The sequence below is a fragment of the Toxorhynchites rutilus genome, chromosome 3 (assembly GCF_029784135.1).
Source record: "Toxorhynchites rutilus septentrionalis strain SRP chromosome 3, ASM2978413v1, whole genome shotgun sequence".
NCBI classification, from domain to species: domain Eukaryota; kingdom Metazoa; phylum Arthropoda; class Insecta; order Diptera; family Culicidae; genus Toxorhynchites; species Toxorhynchites rutilus.
The window spans coordinates 56386410-56400910 of NC_073746.1; the positions used below are offsets into that span (position 1 = coordinate 56386410).

The 14501-nt window shown below is 36.3% G+C and overlaps 1 protein-coding gene across 1 annotated transcript in view; it reads left to right on the plus strand.

The window, feature by feature from the left end:
- The first annotated feature begins 7459 nt into the window (after positions 1-7459).
- LOC129776420 (protein naked cuticle homolog) overlaps positions 7460-14501 on the plus strand; it is a 123723-nt gene continuing 116681 nt past the window's right edge. The window contains exon 1 of the mRNA XM_055782052.1: positions 7460-9124. Within this exon, the coding sequence (XP_055638027.1) occupies positions 9061-9124 (64 nt within the window). The 5' untranslated portion in view covers positions 7460-9060. The remainder of the gene's footprint in view (positions 9125-14501) is intronic.

Genomic DNA, 14501 nt, shown 5'->3' on the forward strand with positions numbered 1-14501 from the left:
AATTCTTTTGTAAATTCTCGGTTGATACGGACATAGGTATTGGGTTCAATTCCCGATCGGCCAAGGATTTTTTCGGGTTGGAAATTATCTTTACATGCCTTGGGTTAGCAAATGGGCTTGAAGTACCGGCTAGAATTTAGCTTGGGGATGGTCAGCTGTCTGGACTCGGAAACGATCGCATTGGCAGACGCTTATCGAGAATTTAGTAAAGCGGGAATGCTCTTATAAATTCACGGCTGATACGGACATAAGTATTGGGTTCAATTCCCGATCGATCAAGGATTTTTTCGGGTTGTTGACATGCCATGGAATAAAAATGCTCGCGTGCTGCCTTATAAGTTCATAAAATTTAGAGTCTATGTCTGAAGCTCAACTAGTTCGTATTATTTTTATTTTATCTTTTTTACTGGTTCAGATTGATAATACAAAAGTAAATTCTTATAACTAATTATCTTAAAGATAACTCGTCCGGCTCAAACCTTTGTAGGGGAATGGGGTGGGTCCATCTTTATTATACTTTATTTAAAGCAGCCCAGTTGACCCGATGGCGTTTCAGTTGGCAATCTGGAGCTTGCGTGGTTCAATTGACTCCATATTTACATCCCATGTAGCTAAGGACCTCAAACTGGTCTAATTTGAATTTACCCTGTCGAAGTAGACCGCAGAGCTCGCGAAACATGGAAACATGGTGGCCCGCTCTGATGCGAGGATCAATTCGACGTTCTTTTCGATGGTTGGTCCACACATTAGTAAATGATTGTTGGTGAACGTCTGTTGAGGCTGACGGAGTTGGAACATTCGGATCTCGCCCGAAATTTGATAAATATCACTGATGCGAAGAGGACTTCTTACACATTATGGGACAGTTTAAAGAATGCATCTAATGAGCGAGGGACCCAGGTGCGGAAAATTTCGGAGTGGAAAAAAGTACATGTGTTCATTTTCCGTAGGCCGTAGAATGGGTATATGAGCACCATCACTACACCGGGTATCTTGAATTTGTCGAAGAAATGTTGCTTTGTTACATTAAACGATAATGTATCCAATTCGATCCATTTTTCGCATAAGCTTCTTTTATTTTCATTTAGCGATAGAGGGTTACTTTCAGCCCTTAACTCCCGTCTCTCCCGTCACTATCGCTGTCGTTAAGAAACATTTCGAAATATTTACTTTCTAATCAAATATAATTTGTTTTTCGATCTTTTTTTTCCTGCAAAATCTGACATTTCGCCTCGAGACAAATTTGGCTCGAAATTTACTACACTGAAAGTAATAACTCGTAAAAGATACATGATACCAAATTCAATTCGATTCGAGTTTGAAGCTTCTCAAACCGACTTACTCGCTTCGAAATGCGGAATGTCACCCTTGGTTTAAGGGGACCATTGAGAGTGGACTTACAACTGTCTCTTTCACATGGCTACTTTTTTAAATTTAGTATACTCTAATTTAATTGATGTTAATTTTATGACTAATCTAATTAATTTATTTAACATCTTAATTCTAAACAGTAACATTGCTCACCAGCCAATTAACCTTTCTGCGTCTTCCCGATCACAATAAAAGCAGTACTTAGTTCGCGTGTATTACCGGTGCTCTGGTGGACGGTATAACAACCTATAAACGATCGCACCATCGAATTTTCCAGCACACCTTCTGCAGCGTTACGATGCTGAAATTGCGGGCTGTCAAAATTTTCGAATAATTTCGGATACTCGCAAGAAAGTCGATAGACTTGTAGTTTCATCTCCCGAGGCATTCAAGAACATATCCTAGAAAGGACTTTTAGAAAATCACGTTATTTATCAAGTTATAGCCATTTTAGTGATGCGGTATTTAATCTAGTACGGTCACGCGTTTTAATCGAAATTAGTTTTTTAAACTGGCGTGCACGATATACGATACTGAACCGTCGAATTTATGTGAATACATTCTGTATGCATCTCTCTATCGCATGAACCTATAAAAAATCATAACTTTCAAATTTCACTATGTAAAACAAAAATCAAAAAACGTAAAAAAACGTTTTATAGAGCATTTTTTTCTTCGAACGGCTGCAATTTTTTCAAAAAAATTTTTTTTGATTTGTCCGAGGTTCATGCAATTGCGGCAGTTTTACTGATTCGGAATGTGTTCGATATTTTTGTTTCAAATAACTAGATAGGCTGGAATCGTGTACGGCATGGCACAACTTTTTTTTGAACACCCTCACTTCATCAGCTTGTAAATATTTTAATTGTAAATATTTTTTTCGTTCTATTTTTGTTTTATTGTTAAAAGATAGATAAACAAATAATGATATAATGTGTAGAAAAATCATTCTTCGTTTTATTTTATCTCAGAGCTCGACAAAACGTCCGGAATTCGTGCCTCTATACTAAAATACCCCCTTAACTTTCTGAGATCCGGATTGGATATATTTAAAAAAAACTCATAAACGTAGATAACTGATTAAATTACGAAAGTTGTGTTAAAGTAAGAAAAATAACACGTAAAAAGTGTAACTATTTTATATAAATATAATTTTTTTTAATTTATGAGAAAATTATAATTAAACAATTTTATTCACAATTATGGTTTGCTGCTGCTCATTGGAAATTGAGCCAAGGGGATTTGATCTTTCACTTTTGGTCCTTTTTATTATCTTTCTACACATCGCCCTTAGTTTTGCCCTGGTAGCCAAGTGGCAAGTCAAAAATGTTAGCATAAAACAATAAGAGTGTTATCCCGGAACGGTTAAGGTCAGCTTTGGGAATGTGTATATACTCAAGAATGCATAACTATGCAATGGAGAACTAATCAATGGGACTATGATTGTGCGGATAACGGTGCGGTTACGTGGATTCGAGCGCGTAGAATTATGCCAGAACATTCCCGGGAAGCTGTGTGCAAAAGTGAGAAGATTTTCCTGGAACGATTAAACTGATTTGTTTTGAAATCTCCGAGGGGAATTCTAGTGAATTGTGAATGTGTAAAACGGTTCGAAGTGATTGGCTATTGCATTGACTATTGCCGAGTTCGCCTCCATTGATGTTATGCTCGCGTTATTTTGTATGGAAATTGACAGCTACGTGAACTCGTGTTCTGCACACACTGAAGCAGTTTACGTGCCGTGCCGAGAGTTGGTGTAACTTTTTTATATACCACAAAGTGGCGCCAAATATATATTTTTTTTCAAAACCACATCAATATGGGTATCAAATGAAAGTGCTCGACTAGTAGAACATAGCAGATCATGAAAAATTCAAATCCAAGATGGCCAGAGTCAGCAAATAACTGATTACTTTTTAATGGTTTCATTCAGCTTGCCCTGTTTGTATGTATGTTTGAGTGTTTGTAGGATTGCCCCACATTAATTGAAATTTGACCCCGTTCCTGACCACTGATTGTTCTGAAATTTGGAACAAACGTTTAATTATACTGCCATCATAAAACTGCTTGAAAATTCAATTTTGCCGCCCCTAAGAAATGGCTGAATGGCTTGACATGGAGAATACACTACATTATGAACAACATAAATTCGAAAAGGTAACCGCCACTAAATAGTCGACTATGTATTTTTTGCATTCCCCTCAATACAGGGAAACTTCGATATAGCGTACCCTTGTTATAGCGTACACATTTTCAAAGTCCAAAGGAATAATTTTTTGAATAGTATTTTTCTGAAAGAACAATGAATTATTTGTATTTTGATACTGAAGCTTGGTTTATACTTTTAACCAATCCCGAAGTACAACTGTTTTGTGATTCCGGATTCTCAATGAATCAAATTTTAATCAACAGTACGAAGAGAAACATCATAGGAAAGGTTGGCTTCGTTTTCTAGTTGAATTTATCCATTAACCTTATTCAAACAGCAACACAATAAAGTAATATAAGCTACGTTTCTGAGTTCTTTATTATGTTTCGATATAACGTACAATTCGATACAAAGTACAATTTTGAAAGTAAAATGTACGTTATATCGAAGTTACCCTGTATTGTTATAAAAAAAAATGGTTTGATTAATAGAATACCGTAAATAATTAAAATATTCCGAAGAAAGTTAGGTAAGAAAAAAAAATTTAAAAAAAGGTGAATGGTTTTATTGCAGAGATACGATTGTAGTATGCTAATGGTACAGATAATTTACTAAAAACTAGAGAGTAAAATAAATAAAACAGCTTTTGAGGTTATACGGATTAATGTATTAAAAGCTAGAAAATAATTAGACAAGTAACAGTTAGTAGTTATCACATCCGTTCCTTCATTCATGTTTGTGTTGTTGATAATGTAGTGTATTCTCCAAGTCAAGCCATTCAGCCATTTTTTAGCGGCGGCCTAATTGAATTTTTCAAGATCATGGATTACGCAGTTTTATAATGGCAATAGAATTGAAGGTATGTTCCAAATTTCCGATCAATCAGTGATCAGGAACGGGGTCAAATTTCAATTAATGTGGGTCAATCCTTCTTCTTCTTCTTCTTCTTCTTCAATGGCACTAACGTTCCTAGAGGAACTTCGCCGTCTCAACGTAGTATTACTTGCGTCATTTTTATTAGTACTTAGTTGAGATTTCTATGCCAAATAACACGCCTTGAATGCATTCTGAGTGGCAAGATCTAGAATACGCGTGATCACAGTGCAAGTCGGAGGAAATTTCTTTGACGAAAAATTCCCCCGACCAGAACGGGAATCGAACCCGAACACCCGGCATGTTAGTTATGACGCTAACCACTCGGCCAAGGGAGCACAATCCTACGTCAATCATACGAACACTCAAACATACATACAAACAGGGCAAGCTGAATGAAACCATTAAAAAGTTATCAGTTATTTGGGAACTGCGGCCATCTTGGATTTGTATTTTTCATGATCTACTGTGTTCTACTAGTCAAGCCCTTTCATTTGATACCCATATTGAAGGGGTTGTGAAAAAATCTATATGGCGATTTTGGATTTGCATTTTTCATAAATAACTGTTCTACTAGTCAAGTCCTTTCATTTGATACCCATATTGATGGGGTTCTGAGAAAATATGTAATCCACCATTTTGTTGTGGCCGCCATCTTGGATTTGCATTTTTCATAATTAACTGTATTCTACTAGTCAAGCCCTTTCATTTGATACCCATATTGATGGGGTTCTGAGAAAATATGTAATCCGCCATCTCGTGGTGGCGGCCATTTTGGATTTGCAGTTTTCATGAATAACTGTATCCTACTAGTCAAGCCCTTTCATTTGATACCCATATTGGCTATTCAATATGGAATTATTATACAAATTATTCAAAATTTCCGAAAATCAAAAATAAAATACTCCGGATAATCGAGTCTAAAATTCCGGATAATCGAATCTCGGATAATCGAGTCTCCGGATAATCGAGTCCGACCTGTATATATATATATTTCTAAATCATGAGAAAATTATAATTGAACAATTTTATTCACAATTATGGTTTGCTGCACAAAGCGCGTGAAGTTCTCTTTGGAAGTTGAGCCGAGTAGATTTGATCTTTCACTTTTTTGTCCTTTTCATTATCATTCTAAACATCGCCTTAAATTTTGCCCTGGCAGCCAAGTGGTAAGTCAAAAATGTTAGCATAAAACAGGAAGAGTGCTATCGCGAACTCAAACGGTTAAGGTCAGCTTTGGAAATGTGCACATGCTCAAGAATGCATATTGATCAAATTGAATGAATGTATTTGTCGATTGTTAAAAAATCCTGTTTTTTTAGTGAATAATTTAAGGGTTAATCAATTAATCGATCATATTCGAAAGATTAACCGCATTGATTAGCACACAACAGAAATATATTCGATTAGCTAATAAACGATTAGTTTGAAAAATCATTCATCCAGCTTGTGAATTATATACAGTTTCGGATTTATTTTCACTGTATATAATTGAGTCGAAAAAAAATATTTTTTAATCGTTTTTTATGCATATATTTTTGGGTTTTTGAATACAAAAGATGAATTTAATTTTTGGTTCATCCCTTCAACCGTTTGAGTGCGGAGCAAATTTTGTGAACACATGCCAAAAGTGTGGATGAGTTTGGATATATTTGAAAAAATACTAAAGAACGCAGATAACTGATTAGGTCACAAAAGTTGATTAATGAAAAAAAAAACACATAAAAAGTGGGGTTTACAAAAAATTTTAACATTAACTTCCTTATTTGTATATATATTATTTTTTTGAATAATGAGTATATTATATTTACACAATTTCATTCGCAATTATCGTTTGCTGCATAAAGCGCGTGAAGTCCTCTTTCACAAATGTCCCCGAAAGACGAAATTCTACGTTAAGAGGCTTCCCGCACTTTTGGCATATAACAAGAGGAGTGCTATCGCGCTCCCCATATTCAAAGGGTTAAAGTCATAAAGTACCATTCTCATATAAAAAATCCGAATTCATTCGGGAGGTGATAGAGGATCATATTTGATGACAAAAATCCTTTTACGCAAATGTTCGAATTTCAACAATGACAGAATTATAGAACTTTTTGTTTGTTTCGTACTCTATTGCCTCAAACTGGCGCTATATTAAAAAGTACGCTACAGAAGACGATTCGGTTGCTCCCGTTAGAAAGATGAGAAAATTTTGTACAGGATATAGTTGTGAAACATCTAAATTAGTTGATTTAAATAACATTTTGGAAGTGAAAAACTTCAAAGTTAGTAATTTTCAATGTGTTATCAATAATTTTATCCAAAAATCAATATTGAACTCGATTGTTTCTATCAATAAGATTTAAGCTTTCTAATCGCTCTACAATTTGTTCTTTGACACCCAATTTATATCTTTCTTAGTTTCGCTGAATTATCGATATAAACAATTCCTGGTGAAAATTCAAGCAAAATCTTCAAAAATAACGATTTGAACCTAACTGCACATATGAAACCCACTTAAATTTCACCCTAATGTTGAAAGGTAATATTTTTTTGTGAAATAAGAAAATATTTGAAATATAAAAAAAACTGTATATAATCGAGTCCAAAATTGTATATAATCGAATCACATATAATCGAGTCCAACCTGTATATCATTACACGTGAATAAATTGCTGCCAACTTATCTGTCGAAAAATCTGTGCCTTCAGAAGTCATCTTTATTCCATTTTCCCTATCGTTCCACGACGAGTTTGCCCTACTGCGCCCAGCTCCCGCTTCATCGATACAATATTTACAAACAAGCAATCAGTCTAGTATTCCTCGCACGCGTTCTAGTACTACACTTCCCACCCTCTGCCATTCATTCTGTTCGTGCGTACAAGCGCACCACAGCAACGATAGGAAAAAAACTAAGCGAAACATCGTTTCGGTTCCGAATGTAGGCATGTGTTTGTGTACTCGTTCGTTGAACACACAGGCCGAACTGAGCGCAGCATAATTTCGTTCATTCACACGTGTATACACAATCATACCGCAGCATTAATGTTCCGTGTTCCTCCTCTGCCAGCAGCGGCAATGGCTGGACAGATAGTGGTGGTGGTGAAGGTGGTGCTGCTGCTTCGGCCTGGTTCAGTGCCTGGCGGGGAAGAATCTTTTGCTTCGCCCTCAGTATCATTTAAACTACCCACTTGTTCGGACATTGGATAACGTTAGTGCGGGTGTTTTGTTTTTGCTATTCTAATGAGTTGGGGGGATTTTGATTATCTCTGCTCCAAACGCGCAATGGAGAGCTAATCAATGGGACTGTGATTGTGCGGATAAACTTTAATTGTGTTTCGTTCCGTAAACGAAAATGGTTTTTACGTGGATTCGAGCGCGTAGAATTATGCAAGAACATTCCCGGGAAGCTGTGTGCAAAAGTGAGAAGATTTTCCTGGAACGATTAAACTGATTTGTTTTGAAATCTTCGAGGGGAAATCTAGTGAATTGTGAATGTGTAAAACGGTTCGAAGAGATTGACTATTGCAGAGTTCGCATTCATTGATGTTATGCTCGCGTTATTTTGTATGGAAATTGACAGCTACGTGAACTCGAGTTCTCCACACACCGAGGCAGTTTACGTGCCATGCCGAGAGTTGGTGGTGTGGGTTCGTATGGTTTTACGAAAACTTCTGCGACTCGTGTGTAAAACGTAAAACGAAGGAACGCCGAAGACGATGGTGTTTTTGGTGTTGCTTTTGAAGTAGACAATCGGAAAGCGGTGCGACACACAGCGAGCGAGGAGGAATTGCGGGGGCAACACAAACAAAAAGTTGTAAAAATTTCTCTGAATTACCAATAGAGAGGGCAACGGAACAGACGATAACGAAGCAAGAGAGAGGGGAACAAACGCAAGGGGCTACTCGGCGAAGAGAAGAATAATATTTGTCGGTGTGGCTTTTGTCGGTGGATAAGGGGCCAAAATATTTCACTTCCTTTCTCCTCACCATCGAAGTCGTCGTCGAAGATCTCTCCTTGGATCGTCTGCTGTTGAATGCGCTTAGTAAGCAGCTATCCACCCCCGTGATCGCGATCCGTCTCTTCTGTCCTCTCGCCACATCCCACCGGCGGAGGAGTTCCCTCGAACAACAACACGAGTGCTTACGCGGGATATTACAGTAAATAGTTCGGAGAATCAAAGATCGGTACAAACACGGATTTTCGGTGTGAGGCCGCCGAGGTTGTCTGTTCCAACATATTTCTCCTTTCGACAAGAGAGATGGCAAAGAGCGTAGAATGAGGCGAAATGAATAATATGTTTTTTGGGTGTCTGTCTGTGCAGTAAACGAAGAAGAATCGTCAGAAAAGCGTAAATAGAAAAGATATTGGTGTGCTTGCGTGCGTATGTTTTGAAAAGTAGAAGAAGGAGAAGGTGAAGAAGAAAAAAAAACGTGTGCTTCGGTCGAAAAATATCGATGAAAAGCGATGGAAATATGGAGGAAAAGTTAGTGGCTTAGTTTTCGGGAGAAAAAGAGAAAAAAAGATTAAACTAACGATGTTAACCTTCCGTTACACCGTTAGATGTGCAAAAGTCATAAGCTGAGTGTTGTGTATTGGGCAAAAGACTGTAAACGCTGGAAAGAGTAGAAGTGGGGAGAATACTTGCCAGTGGCTGATAACACGTCGCAACTTCAAAGTGGAAGATGGCTGGGAATATCGTTAAATGGTGGAAGCATAAGATACTTGGTGGATACAAACAATTTACAGGTAGGTTTTCGCTTTGTCACCACTGCGACCAGTTTTATTTCTTTGTTACTTTGAAGGAACTGTACAATCGAGAAACTACCATACAAATATGGTGAATTCATCAAAAATCTCTCGTAAATGGATTTCCAGAAGAACTGAGTCCGTTCAATATCAGAAAAATTACACTGTTTAAACATGGGATAAATATGATGAAACTCGTACTGTACTGTACTGAACAAGGATTGGGCGCTTTTTAGAAAAAGACCGATCTTGACGGATTGATTTTCTAAACGGCGTCGGGATTCACAGAGAATCGATCTTCGAAAAATCGAATACACTTTTTCCAATTTATTCACCTACTCCATAGAAGTGTTGTGTTTTTTGTAAACATGCAAAAACATTTCACATTTCTATTCAAACATCAAAGCAATTTAATTTTTTTTATCAGCATGAAGATCGTAGAATAAAAACATGTAAGCCCAGAAAAAAATATTTTCCAGGGCATTACCCTTGTACAGTCATGGAATTATTCAATTAAATAAAATTAACTGAAAATTGCTACTAGGAATTCAACAACTGATATTCATCCAGAACTCCGCGGACAATAATGTCCAAGTTGAGCTCTTGGTAGTAGTCCCAGTTCTAGAAAAAAACGCTTCTGCTGGACCTGATGCCACCATTCCATTTCGTCACATTTTTCACTGACAACCTAGTGAATGTGATGGTGTAAATATAACTTTTGACCACCTGTTTTGTAATAACTACACCTACGAAACAACTTCTCCTAAATTTACCACTAATTTGACAACCTTGAAAGGGATACAATGTTTATGAAATTTGTCAGGTTTTTGTTGAGATTGAAATCTATGTTCACAGAAAAACAAATCCACAAAATTTTATCTACGATCAACAAGATCAGAAAAATCGAAAAAAAAGATCGATTCTAGCGGTTTTTTGGAGTACGGAAAATCGATCTAAAAAATTGGAAATCATAGAGGGAAAGATCGATCTTCTAAATATCGATTCGAGATCGCTCAATCCTATATTGAACAAAGTTTGCTTCAGTTGGAATCGGTCTGTAAGAAATCAGCTCTGTCACGAGATAGCTTTGGTAGAATAAAAATATGGTTGAGTCAAAATGAAATTCAACTTTCAGAAATCTCACCAAAACTTCACAGGATCCTTGTGTGTTTTTATGTATGGATGAATGCGTTTTTTTCAGACGCTCTCCTTTTTAAATCCTTCTGCTCATAGTGTGATGTGTAACGGAAACCTTGATTCTGTGTCCACAGCTGATCGCTTGCCGGATCAAGTTTATCCGCAAAAACTAATTTGGGTTTACTTGGGATATCTCTTCGAGACGTTGCTCTATGAGAGTTTTAACCTGAAACTTACCATGAATTCATCATCCGTGAGTAAGCATCCTTGGTACAGTACTTCGTAAGTTTGACAGTGTCCGATTTCTTTTCACTTTTTATAATCCAATCCTGTATATAATCCTGTATATAATTTTAGTTGTCTTTATGTCGTTGTGTTTGTCTTCACCCAAAATGTGAACGATAGAAAAATTTGGTGAATTTTGAAGAAAAATAGGGGGAAATTCGAAAAAAACGATAACGTATGTCTTCTGCAGTGAAAAGTTTGTCCAGTTTTTGGGATCATTCCTTCAATTGGAATTAACGTTGACGACATTGAGCTTCATGTTTTGTTATTTTGAAAATAATAAAGGATTTTCAGTCAGTTAGTCGTTTGTTTTAAAGAGGCCTTGAACTTAGTAGTTTATTCGCTTCTAAGCAATGGACTTTCAGGTGGAACGGGAACATCTTATACATAAAATAACGATGTTCTCGATCACGATTGTACGAGGAAATAAAACAATTTTGTTAAAAAACGCAAAAAAAAAACACTTTAGGGCGAGACGAAGTTCGTCTGGTCCTCTATTAGATTATAAGCAGCGGCCGTCTGAGTTTCCGCTAGGCCTGGATCGAGTCATGTTTGAGAATATGAAAATCAATATGAAGACTGTCCGGGAAAACTGGTTTTGTGCGATACTTTTTTGCGTAATTCCTTATATGTGAGATTATTCTAACGCGATATTATAATTTTTGCGATTGGTTTATGTGGTACATGTTTCGATTTAATAATAAAATTATCGCAATAAAAAAACAGGTTTGCCTATATAAAAAATAAAGGTGGACAAACAAGGCCGCAAAAAACTTCCCCATGATCTCTTTCGGTTATCTTAAGTACATTTCCGTATTATATAATTATGTTTGACAATCATTGCCACACTTTCCTTAATTAAAATTTTATTTTTTAATCTATTCATTTGCAAATCAGAAGAAATATCTTGGGCGAAAAATCTTACAGCCGTTCCGAAAGGACAAATGTTGCGTAAAAATTCAATAACGAGATCCCACCACAGCTATTTCATTTATTATGAAGATCATTACACATTTTGGATTAATAAGTATAATAAATTTTGGTTAAAGTAGACAGAACAAACAAAAGAGTGCGCTCGATGCGTATTTTTATTTGTATCGTACGATGATTCGAAGTGGTCAGGACAACGCCTTTTTATGATGTCGTGAGCTGTGCTAACAATTCATGGCCGACATGTACGCGAAGGTAGAGAGCGAACGACTGCGACGCCTACGACACAATCAACAGAAGCCGCGCTTGTGGAAGAATATATTCACTTGTTAGTCGCTATCATGAGCAACGCCGACACAGCCTAAAGCGAGAAATGATAAAAAAAATATATATATATATATATATATAAAATTACGCTACGTAAGACAATTATGTTGCTTTCATTTTGAAGATGAGAAAATTTCATACAGAATATAGTTCTGAAACTTCCGAATAAGTGGAATAAGTGGAATAAGTGGTTTTTAAAGTGTTATTCTTAATTATATCAACAAACCATAACAAATCTGAATGTTTCAATTAGCTAAATTATAGCAAATAAATATAATTTTAAACAACTCCTGGTCTTCAACTAGAATCTTCCAAAATCACGATTTTTACTTCACTGTTCCCACAAAAGCCAATTAACTTTCACTTTAACGTTGAAACAATACATTTCAAAGAACAATTTTACAAACTGAGTTGATTTTTACCCATTAGAAAAAAAAGTTGCGACCAGTGCTACGAGTGTTCCGTGTTCACCGTGTTCACCTTGTTCACCATCCGATATCTTTTGATGAAAAATGGCCAAAACGAACATTTCTACAAATATCGCTATCGATATTTTGTAGTCGATGAAGATGACGAATGTTATGCACGCGACCAGGAACTAGCTGTGTTTGTGTTCATAAACAAATGCTATTTTATTGTGCTTGAAGCATTCAAAATATTACTCACCGCTAGCTACACCATTTCCACATTTTTGGTGTCCGTCTTTGAAGCTATCCAAGAATCGAGCTTTTTTATGCCTTTATATGAGCAGAACTGATGATCAGCCAGACCATGTGCCATTGAAGGAAGCAAGTAATAATCGGACGACGCAATATCTAATGGCGGGTTTACATTAGGGAGATCTATAGCTATAGATGGTTTATTCACGTGAAAATAGGTGTAAACGGGTGAGAATAAATATGATACACTTCTTCGAGGTATATATAACATGAATAAATTCAGCATATGTAAACGCTTGTGAATTTCTCACTGTTGAGAAATCACTAAAGTTGGATGCAGTTCTACTTCAGGTGAATAAATTCACCGAAAATATGAATATATTCATTATAGAAGTTCACGCTAGTGTAAACGGTTGATGCGATTTCTATAAATCTCATCATATTTCTTCACATGAATATATCACTAAACCCACCCTAAGGAATATGGCGGGTGGTACGTTTGCAAGTAGATTTCAAGAGGTTTGAAACAGCCAAAGCGTTGTCATGTTGAAGAATCGCCTTTTCGTGCCACTGCTCGATACCTTTCCCCATTGATTAATTAATAACAATAAATAAATAAATAAATAACACGGACCTGATCTCAAAAAATACACAATATAACATTTACTGCATGAATGTTTGGACTAACCGATACTGCATCAGCATGATTAATGTAAGTAAGCATGAGTAATTTACTTAAGGGGGTAGTACACTATGAACACCATGAAAAATATGAGATTTTCGCGATTTGTCTCAACGAGGAAATAAATTACTTTGATTATTCTGATACCACATTTTCATTAGATATATATTATTTAACAAACAAAAAATAAATTGGTAGCAATTTGAGTTTCCCCTGGATAGCTGCAACCGGTTTGTTGAACCCTTGCAGCCAAAACCTTGTAAACTGGTGGAAGTTCTAGATATATTTCCTGTCAACGTACGTAGGATTCGCTCAAAGTATAGTTTTTCAACGAAATGGCGACATTTTTTGTAAAAAAAGCATTTTTGCCTCAAAAATCGAGACAAAAACATTCACTAATATATTATTTTTCAAAATATTGAAAAAAAATCCTACGTACGATGACAGGAAATTTAGTGGAGAATCTGGGAAAACCAATTTCATCAAAATCGGATGGACCTTTCCGGATGTAGAACCAGTTTGCAAAACATGGTTTCGAGAAAAACGCGTTTTAATTTTAGATACATTTATTCCGTTCATTTTACATCGTATCCTCAGTCTGCAATCCCCGGACCATGAAAGTGATCTTCCTGTCACTTTTTTGTTGCCAAATTGGACATGCGAGCTTCTCTAGCTGCTTCTGACATCCGATCCTCTGCTCGTTCGATCCGTTCCTTATCCGGATCGTTGCTCTACGATCCTATTTCAAGCTTAAGTTCTTTCATTATCACCAAAACGCCTTGTAGACCATCATTTAAGGTTGCTATATTTGTTGCAATTTCCAAAACTTTTGACTTTTGGTTGCAAGCATCAATATTGCAAATCTACCGCTCTGGACGCGATAGTAAGCGAATCAAGTTGTTCGAATTCTTGATCGTCAAATGCACATAGGACCTAGCGGTTATATCATAGATATAACCCACCCATTTTTTTTCTATTTATTTTTATAGATATATTTTTCCTTTTTTAAATATAAAAGAACAATTTAATTTTTGATCCCCTTAGAGTCATACCTTTCTTATATAAAAAAATCTGAATTCTTTCAGAAGGTGATAGAGGTTCATAGTTGATGAAACAAAATCCTTCTACGCCTAGGGGAAGTAGGGGCATAATGGTCACCCTAAGGAATATTCCCATTTCCAGCGCCCACATACCAATTTAATTCCCGTTTCTCGAAGAATATTGTAGTTCAACTCATTGTTCTTCAAGATAGCAAACGGATGTTACTATAAAAGTTTAAAATAGTACACTTTTCATCATTAGTAAAAAAAAGGTGAAAAATCGAACTTTTTTTTTTGCTTGGAGGTAAAGTGGTCAC